The 19,418-nt window shown below is 45.6% G+C and overlaps 2 protein-coding genes across 3 annotated transcripts; both read right to left on the bottom strand.

Moving 5' to 3' along the window:
* Positions 1–6,009: 6,009 nt before the first annotated feature.
* On the bottom strand, positions 6,010–14,369 carry usp22 (ubiquitin specific peptidase 22). Its single transcript, XM_088360594.1, has 13 exons — positions 13,878–14,369; positions 12,803–12,935; positions 10,924–11,037; positions 10,663–10,764; positions 9,762–9,928; positions 9,515–9,662; positions 9,267–9,369; positions 8,910–9,068; positions 8,691–8,817; positions 8,533–8,624; positions 8,400–8,462; positions 7,921–8,070; positions 6,010–7,819 (listed from the first exon to the last, which is right to left on the bottom strand). Exons 1-13 carry the CDS (start codon positions 13,995–13,997, stop codon positions 7,777–7,779), a joined length of 1,521 nt encoding a protein of 506 aa, XP_088216720.1. The 5' UTR covers positions 13,998–14,369; the 3' UTR covers positions 6,010–7,776.
* Positions 14,370–14,607: 238 nt separating this feature from the next.
* On the bottom strand, positions 14,608–19,235 carry cops3 (COP9 signalosome subunit 3). 2 transcript variants are annotated; one of them, XM_088360598.1, is made up of 12 exons: positions 19,144–19,235; positions 17,998–18,127; positions 17,618–17,730; positions 17,316–17,365; positions 16,989–17,081; positions 16,639–16,818; positions 16,374–16,514; positions 16,105–16,278; positions 15,894–15,980; positions 15,670–15,783; positions 15,511–15,591; positions 14,608–15,374 (listed from the first exon to the last, which is right to left on the bottom strand). In XM_088360598.1, exons 2-12 carry the CDS (start codon positions 18,120–18,122, stop codon positions 15,321–15,323), a joined length of 1,212 nt encoding a protein of 403 aa, XP_088216724.1. In that variant the 5' UTR covers positions 18,123–18,127; positions 19,144–19,235; the 3' UTR covers positions 14,608–15,320. The 2 variants fall into 2 exon arrangements, with proteins under 2 accessions (XP_088216724.1, XP_088216723.1); XM_088360597.1 differs by lacking the exon at positions 19,144–19,235 and adding an exon at positions 18,813–19,041.
* Between the last annotated feature and the right edge of the window lie 183 nt (positions 19,236–19,418).

Below are 19,418 nucleotides of genomic sequence, written 5' to 3'. Positions count from 1 at the left end.
CTTGTAAATACAAAGGTGCCGGCCTGCCTGGCGCGTGCGCAAACATGGCTGCAAACATGGCCGAGTCCAATATTTTCCTGTCGTGGCATGTCTGTGGTACCTCTCACGACGTACTTGACGTTTTGCAAAATCCTGCTTCTTATCATCTGCCATGACAACGTAAAGGTTCCTCTTTGTGGTGATCAGACTTTCGATTTAGCCTTTAGAAATTCATCTTGGAGTATCTGCCAATCAAGAGACCCCTAATAACCCCTGAAATGATTGGTAGAATTCCCTGTATCATGACGCTACATTTTGTGAGAAAGAAATTCCAAGTCTTATTTTTGGAGAAACATTTCAACTCGAATATTTGAACACTGCCGAATTTTCAATTCAAAGCATTCTCGAATGTGTGTTGCGTTGAGAAAACGACACGAGAGTGAGTTCCAAATAGCATAGCTGGACTAATACTAGACCATTCACTGACGATTGTAATCTTACAAAATGGATGTGGACCTTTGGCCAAACGTTAGTGTTGAAGCTCATCTTTTTTAGGGGGGGGAGCCACTCAATCAAATAGGATTGCTCTTTTAGCCATCTCAAGTGGCGTGTACCGTGCGTGACCTCTTAGTTTTATGTCAATGAGTATGTTTTGTGCGGCAGCCGGCCGGCCAGCCAGCCGGCCGGCCAGCCAGTCAGCCGGCCAGCCAGCCAGCCAGCCAGCCAGCCAGCCAGCCAGCCAGCCAGCCAGCCAGCCAGCCAGCCAGCCAGCCAGCCAGCCAGCGCTGAAAAACAGGGTCATCCTGACGATCGCAGATTGCAGCTTCAGTCAGGTCCCATCAATTGGTGGACTCGCTCCATTGATCTTATTTACCGCGCAAGTCACTGCATTGTTTTTGTCTTTTTGTCGTCTTGTGGTCAATGACAAACGTGACAGATAACTGATATCTTTTCAAAGTATTCTTAGCCAGGCGTTTGCATGTTTTGGGGGCCCTTGTCAATACAAAGGATGTCAATTATGAATGACTTTCATTTCCGACCTCTTTCTGCTGCGTTTGGGCTCAGTCAGCGCTTTTTTCCACAACGGTCCACACGCATGCATGTTTGCATAATAATGCTTGTAAATGATGAGAAAACGACATCGAGTCCCTGCACCCTTTTCACTGTCGTGTCGAACAATACAACGGGGCTGGGGGGGTCAGTTGTGCTGAAATCCCTGATTTCATTTGGCCAAAGGCTGTGTACGAGTGAAAAGATTTTTCTGTCCAATGCCTTTGTGTGTAGTACATAAAGCTGAATTGTTTGAGTGGCTTCAATCAAATCCCCAGCCTTGGTCCAGCCCTCCATCTCTCCCTCCCTCCCTCCCTCCCTTCTTCATTTGCTTGGCAATGCGCAGAGAAATGTAAAGGGATCAATGTCTTGTTGAGAAACCATACTGAAAAGAAATACACCAAGACGACCCGTGCTGTCGGCTGTTTGGACATCCTGTACTGACTCAATGGACCGTTGTGACTTTGACAAGGCAGTTTGAACCCAAACGAATGTGAATGTAGCGCAATGATACGTACGTACGTACGTACGTATATATGTCGCTTGTAGACACCTCGGGCTTTTGTGAAGTGAGCTCATGTCATTGGCTTCCATTTACTTGTGGCTCTTTTGCTCACGCTTGCACAATTCAACAACATGCCAAGGGTGTTTGTGGCGCTGTACAAACGTGAGGAAAAGGCCATCTCACCTGCAATGGTTTTTTTCTTTTTTTTAATAAAGATGATTTGTGAAGGGCTACAATGTGCGCAGAGGGTGCACTGTTTAATATTAAGTCTGTATTCTATGCGTGGGGGGGAAAAAATGGCTGAATCTTGCATGGGAAGGGGGAGAAGATGGAGCCCTATGAGCTCAATTTTCATAGACAGCGGCGGATTCCGATTCGGTGTCAGCGCATTGCTCCAGTGCAGTGCAGAACGCTCGCTCTCGGAGCTAGCGGACAGTACACCTGCTCAGAGCGCGCACACACACACACTACTAAATATTCATATCGTTTGTGAAGATGGTCAAATGTAAAAGTGTTACACTGGTGATATTTGTAAATACGTTCTTTTGCCATCAAATGCACATTTGTCATTGTTGTTGGTATTTCATCGAAGAAAAAATCAAAAAAAGCTTTGATTGGCTATGTTTGAGGTTGACTGCCCACTCCCACAGCAGCCTTCCTATTTCTCTTCCTTTGTCTGCGAAATTGGGTGTAAGCTGCCTCCACATAAAGATACGCCACACGCCGCACAGGACTTACATCTAGTGCCCAATGTTTCACATGACACAAAGATACAATGGTGTGGAGCTTGATGTCAATTTTCAGTCTACTTCTTCAAGGTTGAACAAACACTTTTGAGAAAAGTGTGATGTTCAAACCATGATCATGCCACAAGACAAATGGAGTCAAATTTCAGCTCAGGAAAAGGCACTTGCGGTGCGTAACAATGAACCGGCCGGCGGTGATCGTCGGTACGTCGTATATCAGCCTCGTTGGCGTAAACGGTACAATTATTTCTCCTTCGTTGATTTCCTGTGGCAAAAATTCTTTTGGAAATGACAAAAGGTCAACCGGTGTTGCAGAATGGACCAACTTTGGAGGTTCCACCGTCATTTTCCACGCAACGTGCCTTGTCACTCATCCTAACGTATCCGTCCGTGGACATCAAGCAAGGGCTTGGGTGTTTCCCAACCAAAGGCCTGATGGGCAAAATGTAGTTGTTACGTACACGTCCTTTTCCTCCATATGAAATTGCTTATGTTGGTGAATTCATGTAAGAATTTGTGATAACGTTGTTGCCCTAAAATAGGAGAAAGTTATTGATTGTACGTGTCGGACAATCTAATGTCCTTTTCTGCGATTAAAAAAAAGCCCATTTCCTGTTCTCATGGTGTATTTGATTTACTTTCCAGTCGATTCACGCGTCTCATGCGCAATTTGAGCTGGATACAACATGAATGAGGCTGCCTGCCTGCCTGCCTGCCTGCCTGCCTGCCTACAAACGTCTTGATTATCTTTGGAACGTGTACTTCTGAAATGCTTTCAATCGTCATTTATTCATGTCTGGAGGCATGAATAAATCAATCAATTAGTCTTGCGGGACAAACTAATTTGCTTTAAGAAGACCTTCAACTTCTGTTAGTAGTAGCACTGCTATTCATTCCATGTACTAAACACACATCTGAATGGTAAGAATAATAATAATAAATCAACTTAACGCACAGACATTCTTTTTTCCAACTGAATTAAATACGTTTTGTAAAATATCCTAATCACTGAAACTCACATGTCATATTATGACATTCATTTGTACAAAGTGATTCTATTGGACACCATCAGAGACACGAGATGAATGAAACGATAAACATCAGATGTTATGCACGCTTTGACGCACGCATGCATGCATGCATGCATGCATGCATGCTTAAGATAGTCTCATCGGCGTACGTGAAGTCGAGTCGCTTTGACACTTTACATGCACGAGTGAACCTCGTTCCCTTTCCTCGCCTCCTGGGTCGCCCCGACGAGTATGACTCATGACTCTTCCCGCCGCCGAGAAAGCCAGCAAATGATGCGGTAATGCTATCCCATTGTAGCAGGTGAGTGAGTGAGTGAGTGAGTGAGTGAGTGAGTGAGTGAGTGAGTGAGTGAGTGAGTGAGTGAGTGAGTGAGTGAGTGAGTGAGTGAGTGAGTGAGTGAGTGAGTGAGTGAGTGAGTGGATGGAGATGAGATGAAAGCGGCACATCTCACTCGATAGAAAAGCAGATACGTACGGTTGTGCCAGCCATCATATCCTACCCCTATGCGAGCGAGCGAGCAGATGAGCTGCAATCAATTACACGAGGCCAACGGAAGCAGACATTCACATACTAGTTGTCAGTTTGAAACAAAAATGAAATGCCACATACTATATCTGCAGGACCACCAACATGCTTGCTCCAAAGTTGCCCACAATGCATGGCAGGCAAACTGCGGCCTGAACAGGAATCAGCAACGACGTACTTTCCCCCACGGCCAATCGTGAATACCGTGATGAATGAAAAATGTCCAAAAAGCCACAACACTAGACGCAAATTGAGCTGCCGTGCCCGTGCCCGTGCCCGGCGGGAGGGAGGGAGGGAGGGAGGGAACAGAGTGTCAATGTTGCTTTTTAGTGCCCACTCGCACTCAAAGCTACCTTTTAGTGCGCAGAAGATGTACACTGTCATCAAAGTGCTCATCAAAGTCAAATCTCGCCATTCATTTTCCTGACTGTCCAGTCGAAAGTTAATCCGACCAGCGATGCAATTGTCACTCTGGCTCGTCTTTGTGACTGCTATTAACCTTCATCATTCTCATTAGCATCAAAACAGACACTGCACTGACCAGCAACACTTATGTCGCCCACATTCGTGTCTCACTTCACTTCACTTCAAGAAGAAGAAAAAAAAAGACAAGCTGTAGTTACATAGTGGACGCACTCAAAGACTTAACATATAGCTGAAACAGATTGTGGCAAGCACGCCAACAAACTCAAGTTTGCCTGCATAATGGAAAAAAGAAGCAAAGGAGACATTGTAGTGCTGAGGTCCAAAAATGAGCCTGTGGAAGTGCACCACCACCACCACCACCACCACCACCACCACCACCACCACCACAGTGTGTTTGATCCAGCACAGATGCCCTTGTGCTGGGGAGGGAGAAAAGGGAAGGAAAAAAAAATAATAAAAAAATAAACCTGCCGTGTGATCAAGAGATGCTCAGCGAGGGGTTTAGCCTGCTTTGATCACACATGCGCATGCTTGATGGCAGGATTTAGAAGACACCTTTCATGCCGTCAAATGCTCCACTTATAACCTACCTGCAATCTGGCTGTGCAATCAATTTGTGCACAAGGTACGCATGCAAAAAAACAAAAACATGTCTCCTAAAAGTACACGGGCTTATGCAAGATGTCATGTCGTTTTCCTGCCATTTGAAAGAGGTCACAGATATGGTTTTATATCCTGCTCCACTCAACCATGAGATTGCTTGGCCACTTTCATTGTGTTTGTTAGTAGCTCCACTAGCTGTTTAAACGAGCAAAATAGTTCTTTCTTGTTATAAAGTATGAGCACCCCAAAAATCATTCTCATCATCACCGTTGCATCGCTCGCTAAGGTGATACTATACGTGTGTGTATATGGCATATGAGAAAAGGATGAAGGGAAAGCAAGCCCACTACCATATTGATCATTGCCGAGCCACTCACTCACTCACCACTCACTCACTCCAAGACTTGAATTTTCAAACACTGCACGATGTTACCATCTGCTGGACAAAGTGTGTATAGTTGATAGCTACAGTCTACCAAATGCAATCCTTTTTGTTTGTGGACTCTTGGCCTCCTTTGTTTCACTCTTCACCGGTCCTTATCAGGAAAGTCAATTTGAGCAATCCCCTGCAATTGGACTGTGTTTTGCTACGCTATATGGATCTCTGTTATTTTATTTGTAAATCATATTTTGATGGCAGTCAACACGAATAAAGTGTCAATGAAAAATGGATTGGAATGTTATCAGTTAGCTGTGAATCAACTCCTACTTGTTTCAAACTTGAGTTTTTTAATGGTGCAACTTTCATACCCTTTTGGGTCAAAAATATTGATGAGCAGCTCCTTCACTAACTGGCGGCAAAAATGAGCTGGAGCTCGCTTTCTATGCCCTTGAGGAAAACAAGCCAATACAAAATGACTAAGACATTTTTTTTACTTCTTTATTTGAGTGCCTTGCCATCACTGCGTCCTGTCCTGTCCTGTCCTTCTTTGCAGTCATTTTTGGACTCGAGGAATAACTTCATAAGGCAAGACACCGTTTTGACTCCCGTGGCTGAATCCAGCAAAAACAATATAGACATTTCACCATTTGTCTCTTACGTACAAACTGTACATTGATATACTTTACATACATGTGGAAAAGAAAAGAAAAGAAAAAGATTCAGCTTGGGCGGCATGCTGAACGCAAGTACTGATTCAGCACACAAACACACACACACACACAACATACGCACGCGCACCACACGTGCATACAAACCCAACACACACAACCACATTTTTTAAGAACCAGCTCATTTCCCCACACGGTCTTTTTTTCTTTTTTTTTTGTGACAAACACACAGACAGGCACGCACGCAGCCAACAATAATACACTGCAGAATCAACTTTGATCCGTTGTACGTACTGTACTATTCTGAAGATACATCCCCTATTGGTTTTTTGCATTTAACCACAAGCACTTACCTTGAACATGAATGAATATACAGTATGTTTCTAAACTGGCCGAGAAAACCCATCATAACAAAACAAAGGAAACAATAAAGCTAATCTAACCAAAGACTAAGCTGCCATAGCAGCATTTGCAGGTGGCTTAGCTCTTTTTGCGCATAGAAAACAACACAGCACAATAGAACACGGACGGACGGACGGACGGACGACGTGAGAGAGTGAATGCAAAAAAGTGTAAACCAATCCTTTTAGAATGACATTATTTCTATAAAAATATAATATTTACTGAGTAACATCCGCCCCTGTGACAGTTGGAAGCAGCAATAGAGGCGGAAATATCCGGCGCACTCAGGGGAGCGCAAAACCCAATCTTCCCATGTCGTCAAAGGACAACAAACCCACTCACTGAAAGTGACACAAAGAAACAACCGTATCATATTGATCATACAACTCTCAAGGAGATGTTTGCTCCTTGACTTTCTTCTTCTTCTGCAGTGCAGCAAAAATGCATTAACAAAACAAAAATCTTACAATATTTGGTCATTTGGAGACTGTGTGCGTGCGTGCGTGCGTATAGGCTACGGTGTGACTGACGCATGGTGTGCTTGTGAGTTCAAATGACTTTTGTTTCAAAAGTCATACAAGAAAAAAAAACGAGCCTTGTCTTTAGATTGACGCTGCTTGGAGCAGTTTCGATAAGCATTTAGCACAGCGCTGAGGAATCTCTGAAAGGAACATACGATAGAATATTGACTTCTCCGCAAATAGTCGCTCGCTCGCTCGGTTCTTTCTCGAGGTGCCTGCTCACCAACTAAGAAAGAAATGACTGACAGAACCAGCAACAGGATATTCTCACACAGTAAGTGCGCGTTCATTCTTTATCTTTTGTGTGTTCTGAAATGGGCGGTGTTAGAGGGGAGCCGTTGGGCACTGACCCCAGATAATGGCCAGACTTTTAGGTCTTTTTTTCCACCATTTTCACCCGTGCCCCATAGGAACAGAAAATAAATATCTATCACAAATTTTGGACGATTTGGGGGGGGGAAAAAACAGATATCCTTGGCCTCCCCCCCTCATGGAAAAAAAATCTTAGCTCCAATTGGGGCTATACTAACACTGGTTCTACAATCAAAAGTCCCTCTGACATTTCATGAGTTTTTGCATAGCAGCCCAGATCCCATAAACAATAAGTCCCCCCCCCCCCCACCCATCCCTGCTTCAGAATGATGTTGCTTAAAAACAGCATTTATGAATAAATGCCCCACATACCTCTTTGCTTGTGTGTGTCTGTAAAAGAGAAAGCCAGGGAGGAGTGGAAAATGACGATGGCTACCAGTCAGTTCTAACCTCCAGCAGCATGCAGACTGGCTTGGCAGGTTTACAAGCAGCAGATTGTTGTTGTTGTTGTTGTTGTTGTTCTTGTTGTTGTTGTTGTTGTTGTGTGCGTCCTGAATTCCAGTGGAAATGTTTTGCGACTTGCAGTAGTGCGTTAGGGCTCAAATGCGTTGTGATGAGGGCTGCGCTATTCATACTCCAGGAATTGTTTGTGGTAAAACAAAAGGTACCTAGAGAGAGGGGGGGAGCAGACAGACAGACAGACAGACAGACAGACAGCAGCGTTGATAGAATGTTGCCGTTATGATGCGGTGGATCACTGCTGGCTCACCCTTCACTGTCCAGTACGGCCTCCATGCTGGCCTTGGTGATGATAGCGTCGTCACATTTGAACCACTGGTCCTTATGCTGCCTGATGAAGGTGGTGTAGTGGCCACTCTCTAGTGTTCCCTGGTGGTTAACCACAGCAAAAAGGCTGTATCTGGTTGAGACAGGAAGTGGGACAATCAGCAGCGGCGGCGGCGGCAGCAGCTTCTCAATCTTGATTAGGGGGCCGTGTCACAAATAAAACAACAATAAGCCACTGCCTATCCCAGCTAACTTTCACTGGAGTGGAGTGGAGTGGAGTGGTGGCCACTGTCAAGAGCAGAGCACATACTGTACAAAACAGACCATCATGAGCATTTCCACGTAAATAAGGGTCTGAATCCCATGAGCTGTGACGGCCAGCGTGATCTCAATGATCTTGACGATAGATGTGAATGAAGGGGAGCATATCATTTGCAGCTTGCTTGCGATGAGCCTGCCTACTTGTTGTCGTCGTTGAAGGGCTCCACAGTCTGCTGGTACTGGCCGTTCATCCTGCTCTCTTTACTGAAATGCACAACGGTGTTGTCGTGTCATAACGTGGCATTGGGACTTTTTCAAGTTCAACGCTTCTCACCTGGAGGCCATAAATGGTGTCATATCCAGCTCCAAAGGGAAAGAGACATAAGTTGTTATCTTCCTCCGTAGCTTGGCAGAATGTTCAAATCGCTGCCAAACACACCCCAAAATGTAAACAGGATGGTCCAAGAGCATTGTGAAAAAGACAAGTCATACTTTGAGGTGAAAGCAGGCCACGATGGGCAACTTTTTCATGGTCAGTTGCTTGGTGGACTCCTGGTAACTATGGCAACCGCCGCACTTGATCTTTGCGCTGCTGCCGAGGTGCTCTGGTCTGGTGAACCTAACCCGAGGGTGAGACGGATATTGCGCGACCGGCCAAAGCGCTCCTCCATCTCCGCACTATTTTACCGAGGTTATTTGAATGCAGGTTACCTTCGTAGGCAGTCTGTCAGTGTTGTGGCGCCAGTGGCGTGACTCTCTCCATTTAGTGTTGAGCCATCTCCGCCGGGACTCAGCGGCCAGAAAGGAGTAGAGGAGCCCGGCAGGTCCAGGCTGATGTCCCAGAACGGGTCGATGGTTGTTGACACACCGCTAGGAGAAGGGTGGAGATGCATTTCAACATTTATCTCCTCGAGCCAAGATCTACTATAGTATACTGTATATCCACCTGGTGGTGCTACAGATCACTTTTCAAGAGTTTCATTTCTCTTGCTGCTGCTGCTGCTGCTGTTGCTGCTGCTGCTGCAGTAGACTGCTGTGTTGCAAAATGCTACACACGAGCACACTTACTGGCAGACTTGGCAGGTGACATCGGACTGCAGGCCTCCTGTGAAGATTTGGTCAATGATGCAGTTACAATGGTTTGGGTTGTTGGCTTTTTTCCCGTTGTCATCTGTATGAACACACACGTACAAACAAACAAACAAGCTGCTTAAGAAGTGGAATGTGGACAAAAAAATACATGTGGATGAAAACGGCAACTTTAGAATTAAATATATATCATAGGAAAAAAAACTGTTTTGGTGAATTTGCCTGACCTTTGCAGTGCCTGTGCAGCACGTCCAGCGCAGCGATGAGGAACTCGTGTGCGTCCTGCTGCTCGTAGCCAGCCAGGTGACGGGCATGAGTCCACACCAGGTGGAGCAGACGGAACGGGATGTGCGGTGAACGATGGCCTGAGTAGAACTGGTGAGGTCCCGTGTACACATTTGAACAATCGCCGCTTGCTCCTACACACCTCTCAATCCTTTCTTAGCTTTGGGCTAAAAAAAGAAAAAAAGGTACCTCCTGGAAGAGCTGTGACATCTCACACACTAAGCAGGAGTTGCTCTGCATTTCACATTTGTGTCGGTCAGACAGGAAGAAGTCCCGCAGCAGCGGCGTGTGCGTTAGCGCCTGGACAATGCAGTTCATAAAGCACGTGTTGCCGAGGTTGATCAAACCGCGTAGACCTGGAAGCGGAGGAGGGACACCCAATGCGTCAGAACCTGCAGATGACTGACAATTGCACGTACAACAGGATCCATTGTCATCTGAACATGGCCTTTGTAATGGCTCAGCTAAACTAAACACATGGCAGGCACGCAAGCAAGCAAGCCCAAGAAGTGAAATCTAGAGTCAATGGTTCCTACTTTTCAATTCTCGACTGACACTCCCAAAGATGATGCTCGAGGGCGCTTTACAGGGCTTGTTGGATGTGCTAATTTGCCCGAGTCACAGTGGATTCGCAGCTTGTTAGCTTCAGGCTGCTATTTCTGGCTGCTGCCTGCCTGCCTGCCTGCTTTGATTGTGCGTTGTTCAAGACAAGAGGATTTCCCCGTTCATTTTCTGCTGTGATTAATCATAAAACCAAATATATATATATATATATATATATATATATAATTGCATTTATCCATCTGTCCTTATTGTAATGGACACCATTTCTTAGCATATTGTTTAAATTTTGTCCAATGTCAAGATGTTATTTATAGATACATTTGTACAATGGCCAGGTAGCGTGAAATATGTTCCTCAGTGACTGTGATTAGCATGGAGCTGATAGAATAATCTGATTGCAACGGATTAGTCAATTCTACATTTTCAAGCAATGATGCGGCATCATTAGCATTTGATCTGTGATGTAAAAATAAACGCAAGCGAGAAAGTGGGTCACGGCATTCGCGCTTTGGATGGGGTGGCTAACCAATAGTACAGTTGGAGGTGATTCTCCTCCTCTTGGGATTGTGGCGGAGAAGCTCCAGCTCCCTCTTGGTGGGCTCCCATGACAAGTACTTCTCACCTACGCCTGCAAGTCATTTTCAAGGTCTCGCATCAACATGGAGCACAAGATGGAGCACGCTGTCCATGTCGAAGGAAGGCGTGCAGGATTTGAATGGGAGCATTTTCTGCGCGAGCTTTTCAAATCAAAGGTGCTGTTAAGACGTTGTCCGACCGACCGACCGACCTTGCATTTTCCAGGCTTTCCTTTGCTCCTCTTTGGCAATCTGTTCCATGTCTTTGTCGTAAATGTAGTCTTGGCACATGAAGCAGTAAATCCCCCCGTAGAGCAAGTCAATCGCTGCAAAGTCAAGACAAGGAGAGCGTTAGAAAAAGGAGACTTTTGGATTGAAATGCAGGGTCGACTTTGATCTATTTTGTTGGTTGGTTTGTCCAAGGCTGTGAGTCAGTGCGAGCCGTATGAGCCGCTGGATGATTCATCTCACGTCTTTCGCCGTTCAGGCAATGTTGCCATGGTGTCGCATTGCCAAGTCAAATGGGCTTATCAGCTGACACATCTGCTATCTGTCAACACCATCCGCTAATGGCGCCGCTCGCTCGGGTCGGGTCGGGAGCATCCCGTGCAAAGGTGAGGAGCGACCCAGGAGAGTGCCAAAGGCTTGCCCCATTGTGCTTCCCATCACTGCCATCAGCGCTACCGTTTGCGGTCGCCGTGACAACCTGACCTTTGGCCCACGCCGTCATTCTTTGCAGGTGAGGCTGTATGGCCAAGGGCGGGAAAGAGGTGGCCAAGTACAAGCGCTACATACATACAGGAAATGGTATGCGATTGTCAAAGTCGTTTATTGACCGTATCGTTTGTCACGATTGACATTTGCAGGAGCACACGACTGCACTGAGTCACAGTGAGAGGGCACATATTGTTGATGAATAGCTCTTCACGAAAGGAACGCCATGGTGATAACGCTAATGGTACAAACGAGAAAGCATCTGAAAGCCCATTGTGAATATCAAAGAGCTCTTGCAAAAAGTCTTTCCCACACCCAATAAGTCCCTACCTCCCTCTGCAATGGAGTCAGCTGATGGGAAACACTGCTTTGATGCAGGGAGCTGAGACAATCGCCGCAAGGTCTCGTCAAAATTCATTTTCAGTTCAACGTGCGGACGGCAGCGGTGTCAAAACGTCCTCATGAAAACTCTGGATGTTCGATACTACTTTTTCTTCCTAGGAAACAATAGCGCTAGTACTTCCAAGGACTTGCTACTATGCTCATTAAACGTGTGGGGGCAAATGAACACGGGTGACATTTAACCATTCCACTTTAATGGCTGTTTTAGCAATGTGGGCGGAAACTCCAGTATCTGCAGAAAACACGACAACGTGGAGAACAGAGCGACTAAGGAGGAGGAGGGGCTTTGTTAAATGTTGGCTAATTCCACAGGGTTTGTTAAAGATGACTTAATTACCTCTTTAACGGTCTACAGAGATCTGCCCTCCTCCCACTTTCTCTGTTATACTTTTTTTTGCCACAGCTAACCTAATTAGACAGACAATTTCACTTCCCTTAATTACACATGTGGGGGAACACACTAAGACGGGGGGGGGGGGGTGTTCCTGAGCTAAACGGATGAGGAAATAAAGAAGCTTCCAAACCGTTCTGAACATCTGCCAAAGTTTGCTTGCTTTGTCATGCACACCCGAGGTGTCTCTGCTGCGGCACTCGGACAACCCCCCCCCCCCCCCCCCAAACACTGCAGTATGATGTTCTCCACTTAGAGCTGCAAACGTCTAATTCCATTATACAACTGGGAATACAAAATGCAGGTCAACAGGGTGACATTTTGTATGTGCTATTACACATGATCACATTCTACAGCTTACACTAAAAAAAGAATGCCCTTTTTTTTCTTCTCCTGCATTTCTCAGCAGGTTTCTCTTGAGCAGTGATGTATATCACCTATTTCATAATGTTTTGTCGATTGGCCAACAATAAAATCAAAAGTAATACATCAAATTCATGCAACACTTCCTGATTTCATTCTAAACCAATTGATTGGTAATCACTTCTCCTGTGTGCTCCATCCAGTGTGCATGTACACCATACCTAGGTTATGTCGTTTGCTCTTGGCATGCTCATGGATGTGTTTTTTGGCAAAGCAGGCGAAGAAAACGCAGTAAAGGCAGGAGTGGAGTCTGTTGAGGTGAGCGCCGCACATGTGGCAGATGCATGACTTGGCCTGGAAAAAGGGGCAGAGTCAAACAACAGATACGTTAGGGTGGCGCCGGGTGTACATCCTGAACTGCTTGCAAGCAAATGGCAAGCCATGTCATACTTGGAAATGGAAAAAGCTATGGTTTCATTCCACCCCTGTCACCACCGCCCTTCTATAAAATCATGCGTCGGCCTTTCTGTCCGCAAGAGGCACAAGCAGCGCAAGATTGCCAAGCGAGTCCGCTCCGTGGGTGGGGTGCCGGCGCAAGTGAAGGAATGGGCAATTATGGAATGAAGGAGACATCGGGGGGGGGGGGGGGGGGGGGGGGGGGGGAGAAATAAATAAAGAATGACTCTGCTTATTTTAGTATGGATGTACGCTTCCTACTTTCTGTTTGATCACAGCCGGCCGGAGAGGCAGCCAGGGGTGCCGTTTGCTCTCCAGCACCTGGGATGTGGCAAGCATGCAAACACAGATGGATAGAAGGATGGATGGATCTACATGTGTAAATCACAGATGCAAAAAAATGGTTGCATCCAGGAGATGTGGTCAGGATTTGGTAGTAGGGGGTGGGTGATTCATTGCATGGTTTATTTCAAGCCTACAATGAGCGGCGAGGGAAGACCCATCTGTAGATGCTGTTGCGGGGAAGATGCCTTGAAGGCGCAGTGGTGAGGAAAAAAAGATGCTGTCGGACATGTAGTACCATTTACGGAGGTCCGTTCTGCCACTTGTGTAACGGGTGTGTTGTTATTGTTTTTTCCTTCATGGAAGGGGTTACTGCCCACAAACATGCACACACGCATGCGACCTTTCACTCACTCACTCACTCACTCACTCACTCACTCACTCACTCACTCACTCACTCACTCACTCACTCACTCACTCACTCCGCACAGCACAGCACAGCACTGCACATCTCTCTTCAGTGAGGTGAGCCCACTAGGCTTCCCAGTCTCTTGTTACCTTGCGCTTCCTGGTCTCGGCCGAACCGCTCCATACGAAACACTGATAAATAGCCCTCAGGTTTTGCTTCCAGTTGTCCACTTTGAAGCAGCTGACATGGGGGCAGCCCGCGGGACTCATGATAATCACAGCATCAGGCTCAGCTCTCCACCGGGCGGCCGAGGAAACCTGTTCAAAAAGCCCCAAGCCAGCCCAAAGCTCCGGACGGACTGGCTGGCTGGCTGGCTGGCTGGCTGGCTAGCTCGCCAGCTTCGTTATTCCACCAATTGCCGCGTTGTGGCTAAGTGGGCATGTTCTGGTTGTAGGTACGGCGACACACTGGCAAAAGCATATTACCTGTCAATTGGAAGCCATTGTGGTGCCATGAATGCAGCTTAACCACATTGATGGCTAAATGACATGTTAGCCAACTGGCTAAAGTTGGTTAGCGTTGGAATTTCAACAGTAGCTTGCGTCCACGGTGTGTGTGTGTGGACCTACCCCGTTCATAAGGGCGGACCAATCACGAGCGACTACTACTCGGGATTGGCGTATGCCATCTGTTGCAGAGGTTAAGTCCCGCCTCTGCAAAGCCAATCATGCGTCAGGATTGGTCCATTCTTTCCAGAGGCGACATCCGCCTGTGTGAAGGAACTCATTGGTTAGATCATAAATCACCTGCCTTGCGTGCATGCATATAGTAGTACAATCTTCCTACATTTTTATGATACATATTTAACAGAGGCCTGAAAGCAATTCGTCAACAGTTTATTACAGATCCACAGCTGCAAAGCTTCCAAATGACATGACGGTTTGGTTATATCCGTTGACTTGACTTCTTGTAATGACGAGCTGTCAAAACCATTTTCTGTACAGTGCTCTAGCGACCTCTAGTGGAGCCAACCTATTATTTAAAAAAAAAAAAAGCAAAAGAAAGAAAAACAAAACACTGCGCCTGATTGTGACTCGAGTTTCGGTGTGCAGATTCGCGAGTGATTATCTGCTTTCTAAACAAAAGCAAGAGGGGAACTATCATTGCAGTCGTTACAAATGTAGATTATAGCGGTAGGGAGATTTATTCCTTGGCAGCCTTTTAATACCTTCGAGTTACATCCATCATGCAGCAGATTATTCACAAATATGCTTGGAACAAAAAAGTCCAGTTTTTATTATTGTGTCCTGTGATAACGTAGCAGTGTCACGCTAACCTCAACATTGATAAATAAAACACTGACAAAACTTTTCCAATTCCTGTAAAGATCGCTTTGTTATCCTTCAGAAACTGAGAGGAAAGAATAACCAAATTCACCACCCTTTCAAACAATTAAACCTTCCTTAACCAATGTCCTTATGCAATAGAATATTTGTTTTTCCTCTTTAAAAAAAAAAAAAAAAACACAATCCAACCCATCCATGGAAGAATGTATTGGGGGGCTGCAGCATTTTCTGGCAGTCTAAGGCCCCTCAGGAGTAACTTGATGTTTTGCTGCCAACATCATCCTCCTGCGTTCCCATACTCTTAAATAAACATAAAAGTCACATGTTAGATTCAAATTCTAGAAATGCTTTCAAATGAACTGAAATGTTCCATTTGAAAGGCCAATGGTGGATATTCCAACTGCAAATGTATCAAAGAAACAATCATGCGTCTCACCTTCTGCACAAATTGTGGGTTAACTGTGATTTCTTGATCCATAGATTTTAGTTTCTCATCAAGTTCTATACATTTCAACATCTGAAAATGAAAGCGCAAGAATTTTTTCATGGAGCGTCTTTGAGTATTTTGGACGGTTACACTCGTGACCTTTCTCACCTCTTGGTCAATTTTGTGTAGCATTGCTGGATTGTTGTATTTTTCAGGGTTGTCGTGGAAGCACACCATGCCGTCCTTTTGGTTAATGCTAGCGTAGATCTCACCATCTTCAATCTGCTCACAAACCCACAGCAGAATGAAAAGAAAAGAAAAGAAAAGAATTCAAACGTAACTGTTGCAAGTGTCTGCGTATCGATGCTGTCGCTGCGGATGGATGACCTCACCATGTGTAAGACGTATTTCTCGGCCTCCTGAGGCCCTGAAAGCTGCACCCGACTTGCCATGTCTTGCAAAGACAATGTCAGAAAAGTCTGCAGGCAGATGGCACTCGATTTACTCGATAATATACTCAATATTAAAAAAACTGATGATGCTATCTTAGACAGGTTTATCATCACATCATAGCTGCTGCCCCCCCCCCCCCCACACACACACCTTTGTTAGCCTCTGGATGTTCTTTTTGTAGAGGGAGGAGAGGCACTGCTTGACCAGGCCCGTGTTGTTATCTCTCGTGAACGTCTCGCTATGTTTGTTGACTACGCTGCGCAATTCCGTCGGGTTGTTGGTGGTGTAAACCTGAGCCAGCTCATGGTAGGCGTTGCTCAGGGGCTGAGGAAAAGCAAAAGGAAGGGAACAAGTGTCGACTGGTCTCCACACGGACGTTGGCTTTCAATTCCTATCAGTGTTATTACGTTTGCCCTTACCTTGATAAACCTCCCGACGATTTGCGACGTGTATTTGGGCAGCTGCTGCACTTTGCCATGAAGGATGAGTGAGACCAGGATGTATTTCTTGTAGGCTTCCAACATGATGTGGCTTACGGCCATGGCTGGAGTCGTTATTGCCTCAAAGCGGTGAAAACAAATCAAATCAAAATCACTTCTTTATTACGCCTGGACCAAGTCTTATTCAACATTGAAAAAGAAATGTAGCAGCAGCGCTGTGGATGGAATACGGCAGCGGTCGTACCTGTTCGTAAAAATACAGTGCTCGATCGAAATTTTTGAGGCCCATGTAGATCATGCCACCGTAGTAGTAGTAACATAAAAAGTGCTTTGCGTCGTAAGCTCCGTTCTCCTTGCAGATGTCCATCATGTCGAGCTCGAGGAAGGGCAGGGCCGGCTTGAAACACTTTGCTAACAAGCACAGCTGGGGAGAACACGGGACAAGCAAAAGGCAACTTGTTAGCGAGAGAAAAAGAATGGAGTCAGATATGAAATTCGATTGTAAGAAAACATCTGAAAAACATACAGTCCACTTTGTAAAGCGTCTGCGTGCGACTTCAACCACACAATGTTATTTTGCCAGAGATGACTCACCTGACACAGGTCTGCGTGAACTGAGGTAAGTTGGTTTGTGTTCATCTGCATTTTGTCTATTGCCTGCTTGAGGATGACGACGCCCCTCAATGGCTGTCACAGGGTAGGAAAGAAAGACTCAAATCTTCCAACTCAAATAAGGGCCACACTTTCAAATGTGTTCAAATATTTAGCAGAGGAGAAGGACAAAAGAGATGATTCTGGTTATGTAATGACTCAATGTGGAATCCAGAGCATCAACAATGCTCTTATGAAAAAGGATATTGTTTACATTCTCGCTGTATAATGACCCTCTAATGTACAAAAAATGTTAACGTGCAAGCTTACCTGTTTCCGCTCTACAAGGGCATTTGTCAACTGGTGGCAGAGACCAGCAACTATGCGAGGACACAAAATCAGTAACATTGGTCAGGTTCATTCAAATTTAAAGAGATCCATTTGCTCAAGCCGAGGTCAGGGACATCATGTGACAAACATGAATAAACAAATTAGAGCGAGACCGATGTTTCTTTTTTACAGGGCTGCTGATACATTAACCATTGTCGGTAGTCACGGAGGCCGTTAACTGATCGTTCCAGTGACTGCCAGAAGTGCAAATGAGTGCAAAATGTTTGGTCGACAGGACTTACAAGTGTCTGTTGCATATCTGATGTGCTCGCCATTGCAAGTACTGATGAATAGTTGGACTTGGGAGAAAAGGGTCTCAAAGTCTGGGATGTTTGGCATGGAGAACTTTACAAATCTGTAACACAGTCACAAGGACGGATCAGCAAAGCAAAACAAATCGAATACAAAAAAACCCACACTCACGCATACACATTCATGATTGTTGTTTTATAAGTCTTTGGCACACTGTTGACGGAATAATTCGCTCGATGAAGATAAAGGACAGGATGGAAACAGGAGCCATGACAGTCGAGCTAATACTGGATCGGTGCAATAAAAGCGCAGCAGACCACTCCGGGGAATGGAATGAGTCATGACTTGCACGGACGGGGGAAGCACTCACAGCACAGCCAGCACACCGAGGGAGTGCTCCTGAATGTCCAAGGCTCCCAGCACCGTGTCCAGGTGCGACAGGTTCTTGGCCAGCAACTCCCCGCTCTTGTTGATCAACTCGCACAGCTGAGTCATCTGGCCTACAGAGGAAGAAATGACAGTGACACATACAACCAGTACTTTCAAAACAAGAGATGCACTTTTGTCAGACCGAGTACAACTACTGTGTTGTGATCATTACGAGTTCCAGGCACCCATTGAGATGAAAAAGTGAGACCTGAATGAAAGCAGGGGAGAATAACACAAGAATTCTGTGCGAACGCAATTGCGTTACTGTCATTAAAGATCATGCTAAACAACAGACGGGGAGCCCATTATTTGACTTATAAAACATTTGAAAACATTTAACTGTAGATATATGCATTTAAACCAGTCGCTCGCTCGCTCGGTCAACTCTCCTGTCAAGGCCTTCGCAAAAGCCAGCTGCAAGAAGGCGAGAACCAATCAAATGACTTGATTTCGTTCGCCAGCCAATTACGCGAGATCAGGGTGGGACTTCCGGTGGACAGTGCCCAGAAAATATTTTCCAGACCAGACCGAGAAAGTATCATTTGAACATTTTGTTGAAATAGCTACCAAGTCCCCATGTATCCACGTTCATCATATGTAATAATACAAGCATGCATACTCTTATTGGCAGCGAGAGTCTCGATCGGGCTCTTTTAATGATGAGGCAAAGAGAAGTTGGCTATCGGCAATGCATAGGGTAGCATAAGCATGCTAACTATCTGCTACTTCCCATACGAATGAGTTGAGCGAGCCTACCTTGAGCGGAAAGCTGCCGCACATTGTTTACAAACTGCTCCAGGGCTGAAGCCATTATATAATGGTTCCAATATGGGGGTAATTTCCACGGGTTTTCATTCAAACGTCAGAAACAACTCCGTCCGTACTGAGACAGGGGCCACACAGCCGCCACTCCGTATTCTCGCGATACCCAATGAAGCGAGCGGACTGTGACGAGATTTTTTAAGTACGCGATGTTTTTTTTTTTAAAGGGCCAACCTTGGCACTTGGACAACAACATACGATTCACAGAAAGCACTCATTTCTGTCGCAGGGATGCGATCAGTTAGTCTGTCAAATATTCACTTACTCAAAAGTACGCATGATCTGAGGGATTATAAAAGCCTATTTAGGCTAGATTCATGTGGCTATCGCTTGAAGAAAAGGGAACTGACGTCTGGACAAAGATGTTCTAAGAGAGTAGATGCTGCTGGAAATATGGTTCATCGTTACCCCAATCGATTGAATCTTTGCCCGTCAGATGTAACAAATATACTGCGATAAGCTAAACTAAAAAAAAAGGATGCTGTTTTGGAAGAATGTGGTTTGTGGTTTTGCCGGGAAGAAACGAGTCAAATCCTAATC

The sequence above is a fragment of the Syngnathus floridae genome, chromosome 18 (genome assembly GCF_059516105.1).
Source record: "Syngnathus floridae isolate MCC-2025c chromosome 18, RoL_Sflo_1.0, whole genome shotgun sequence".
NCBI classification, from domain to species: Eukaryota; Metazoa; Chordata; class Actinopteri; order Syngnathiformes; family Syngnathidae; genus Syngnathus; species Syngnathus floridae.
This window is presented reverse-complemented; position numbering and strand designations above follow the sequence as displayed.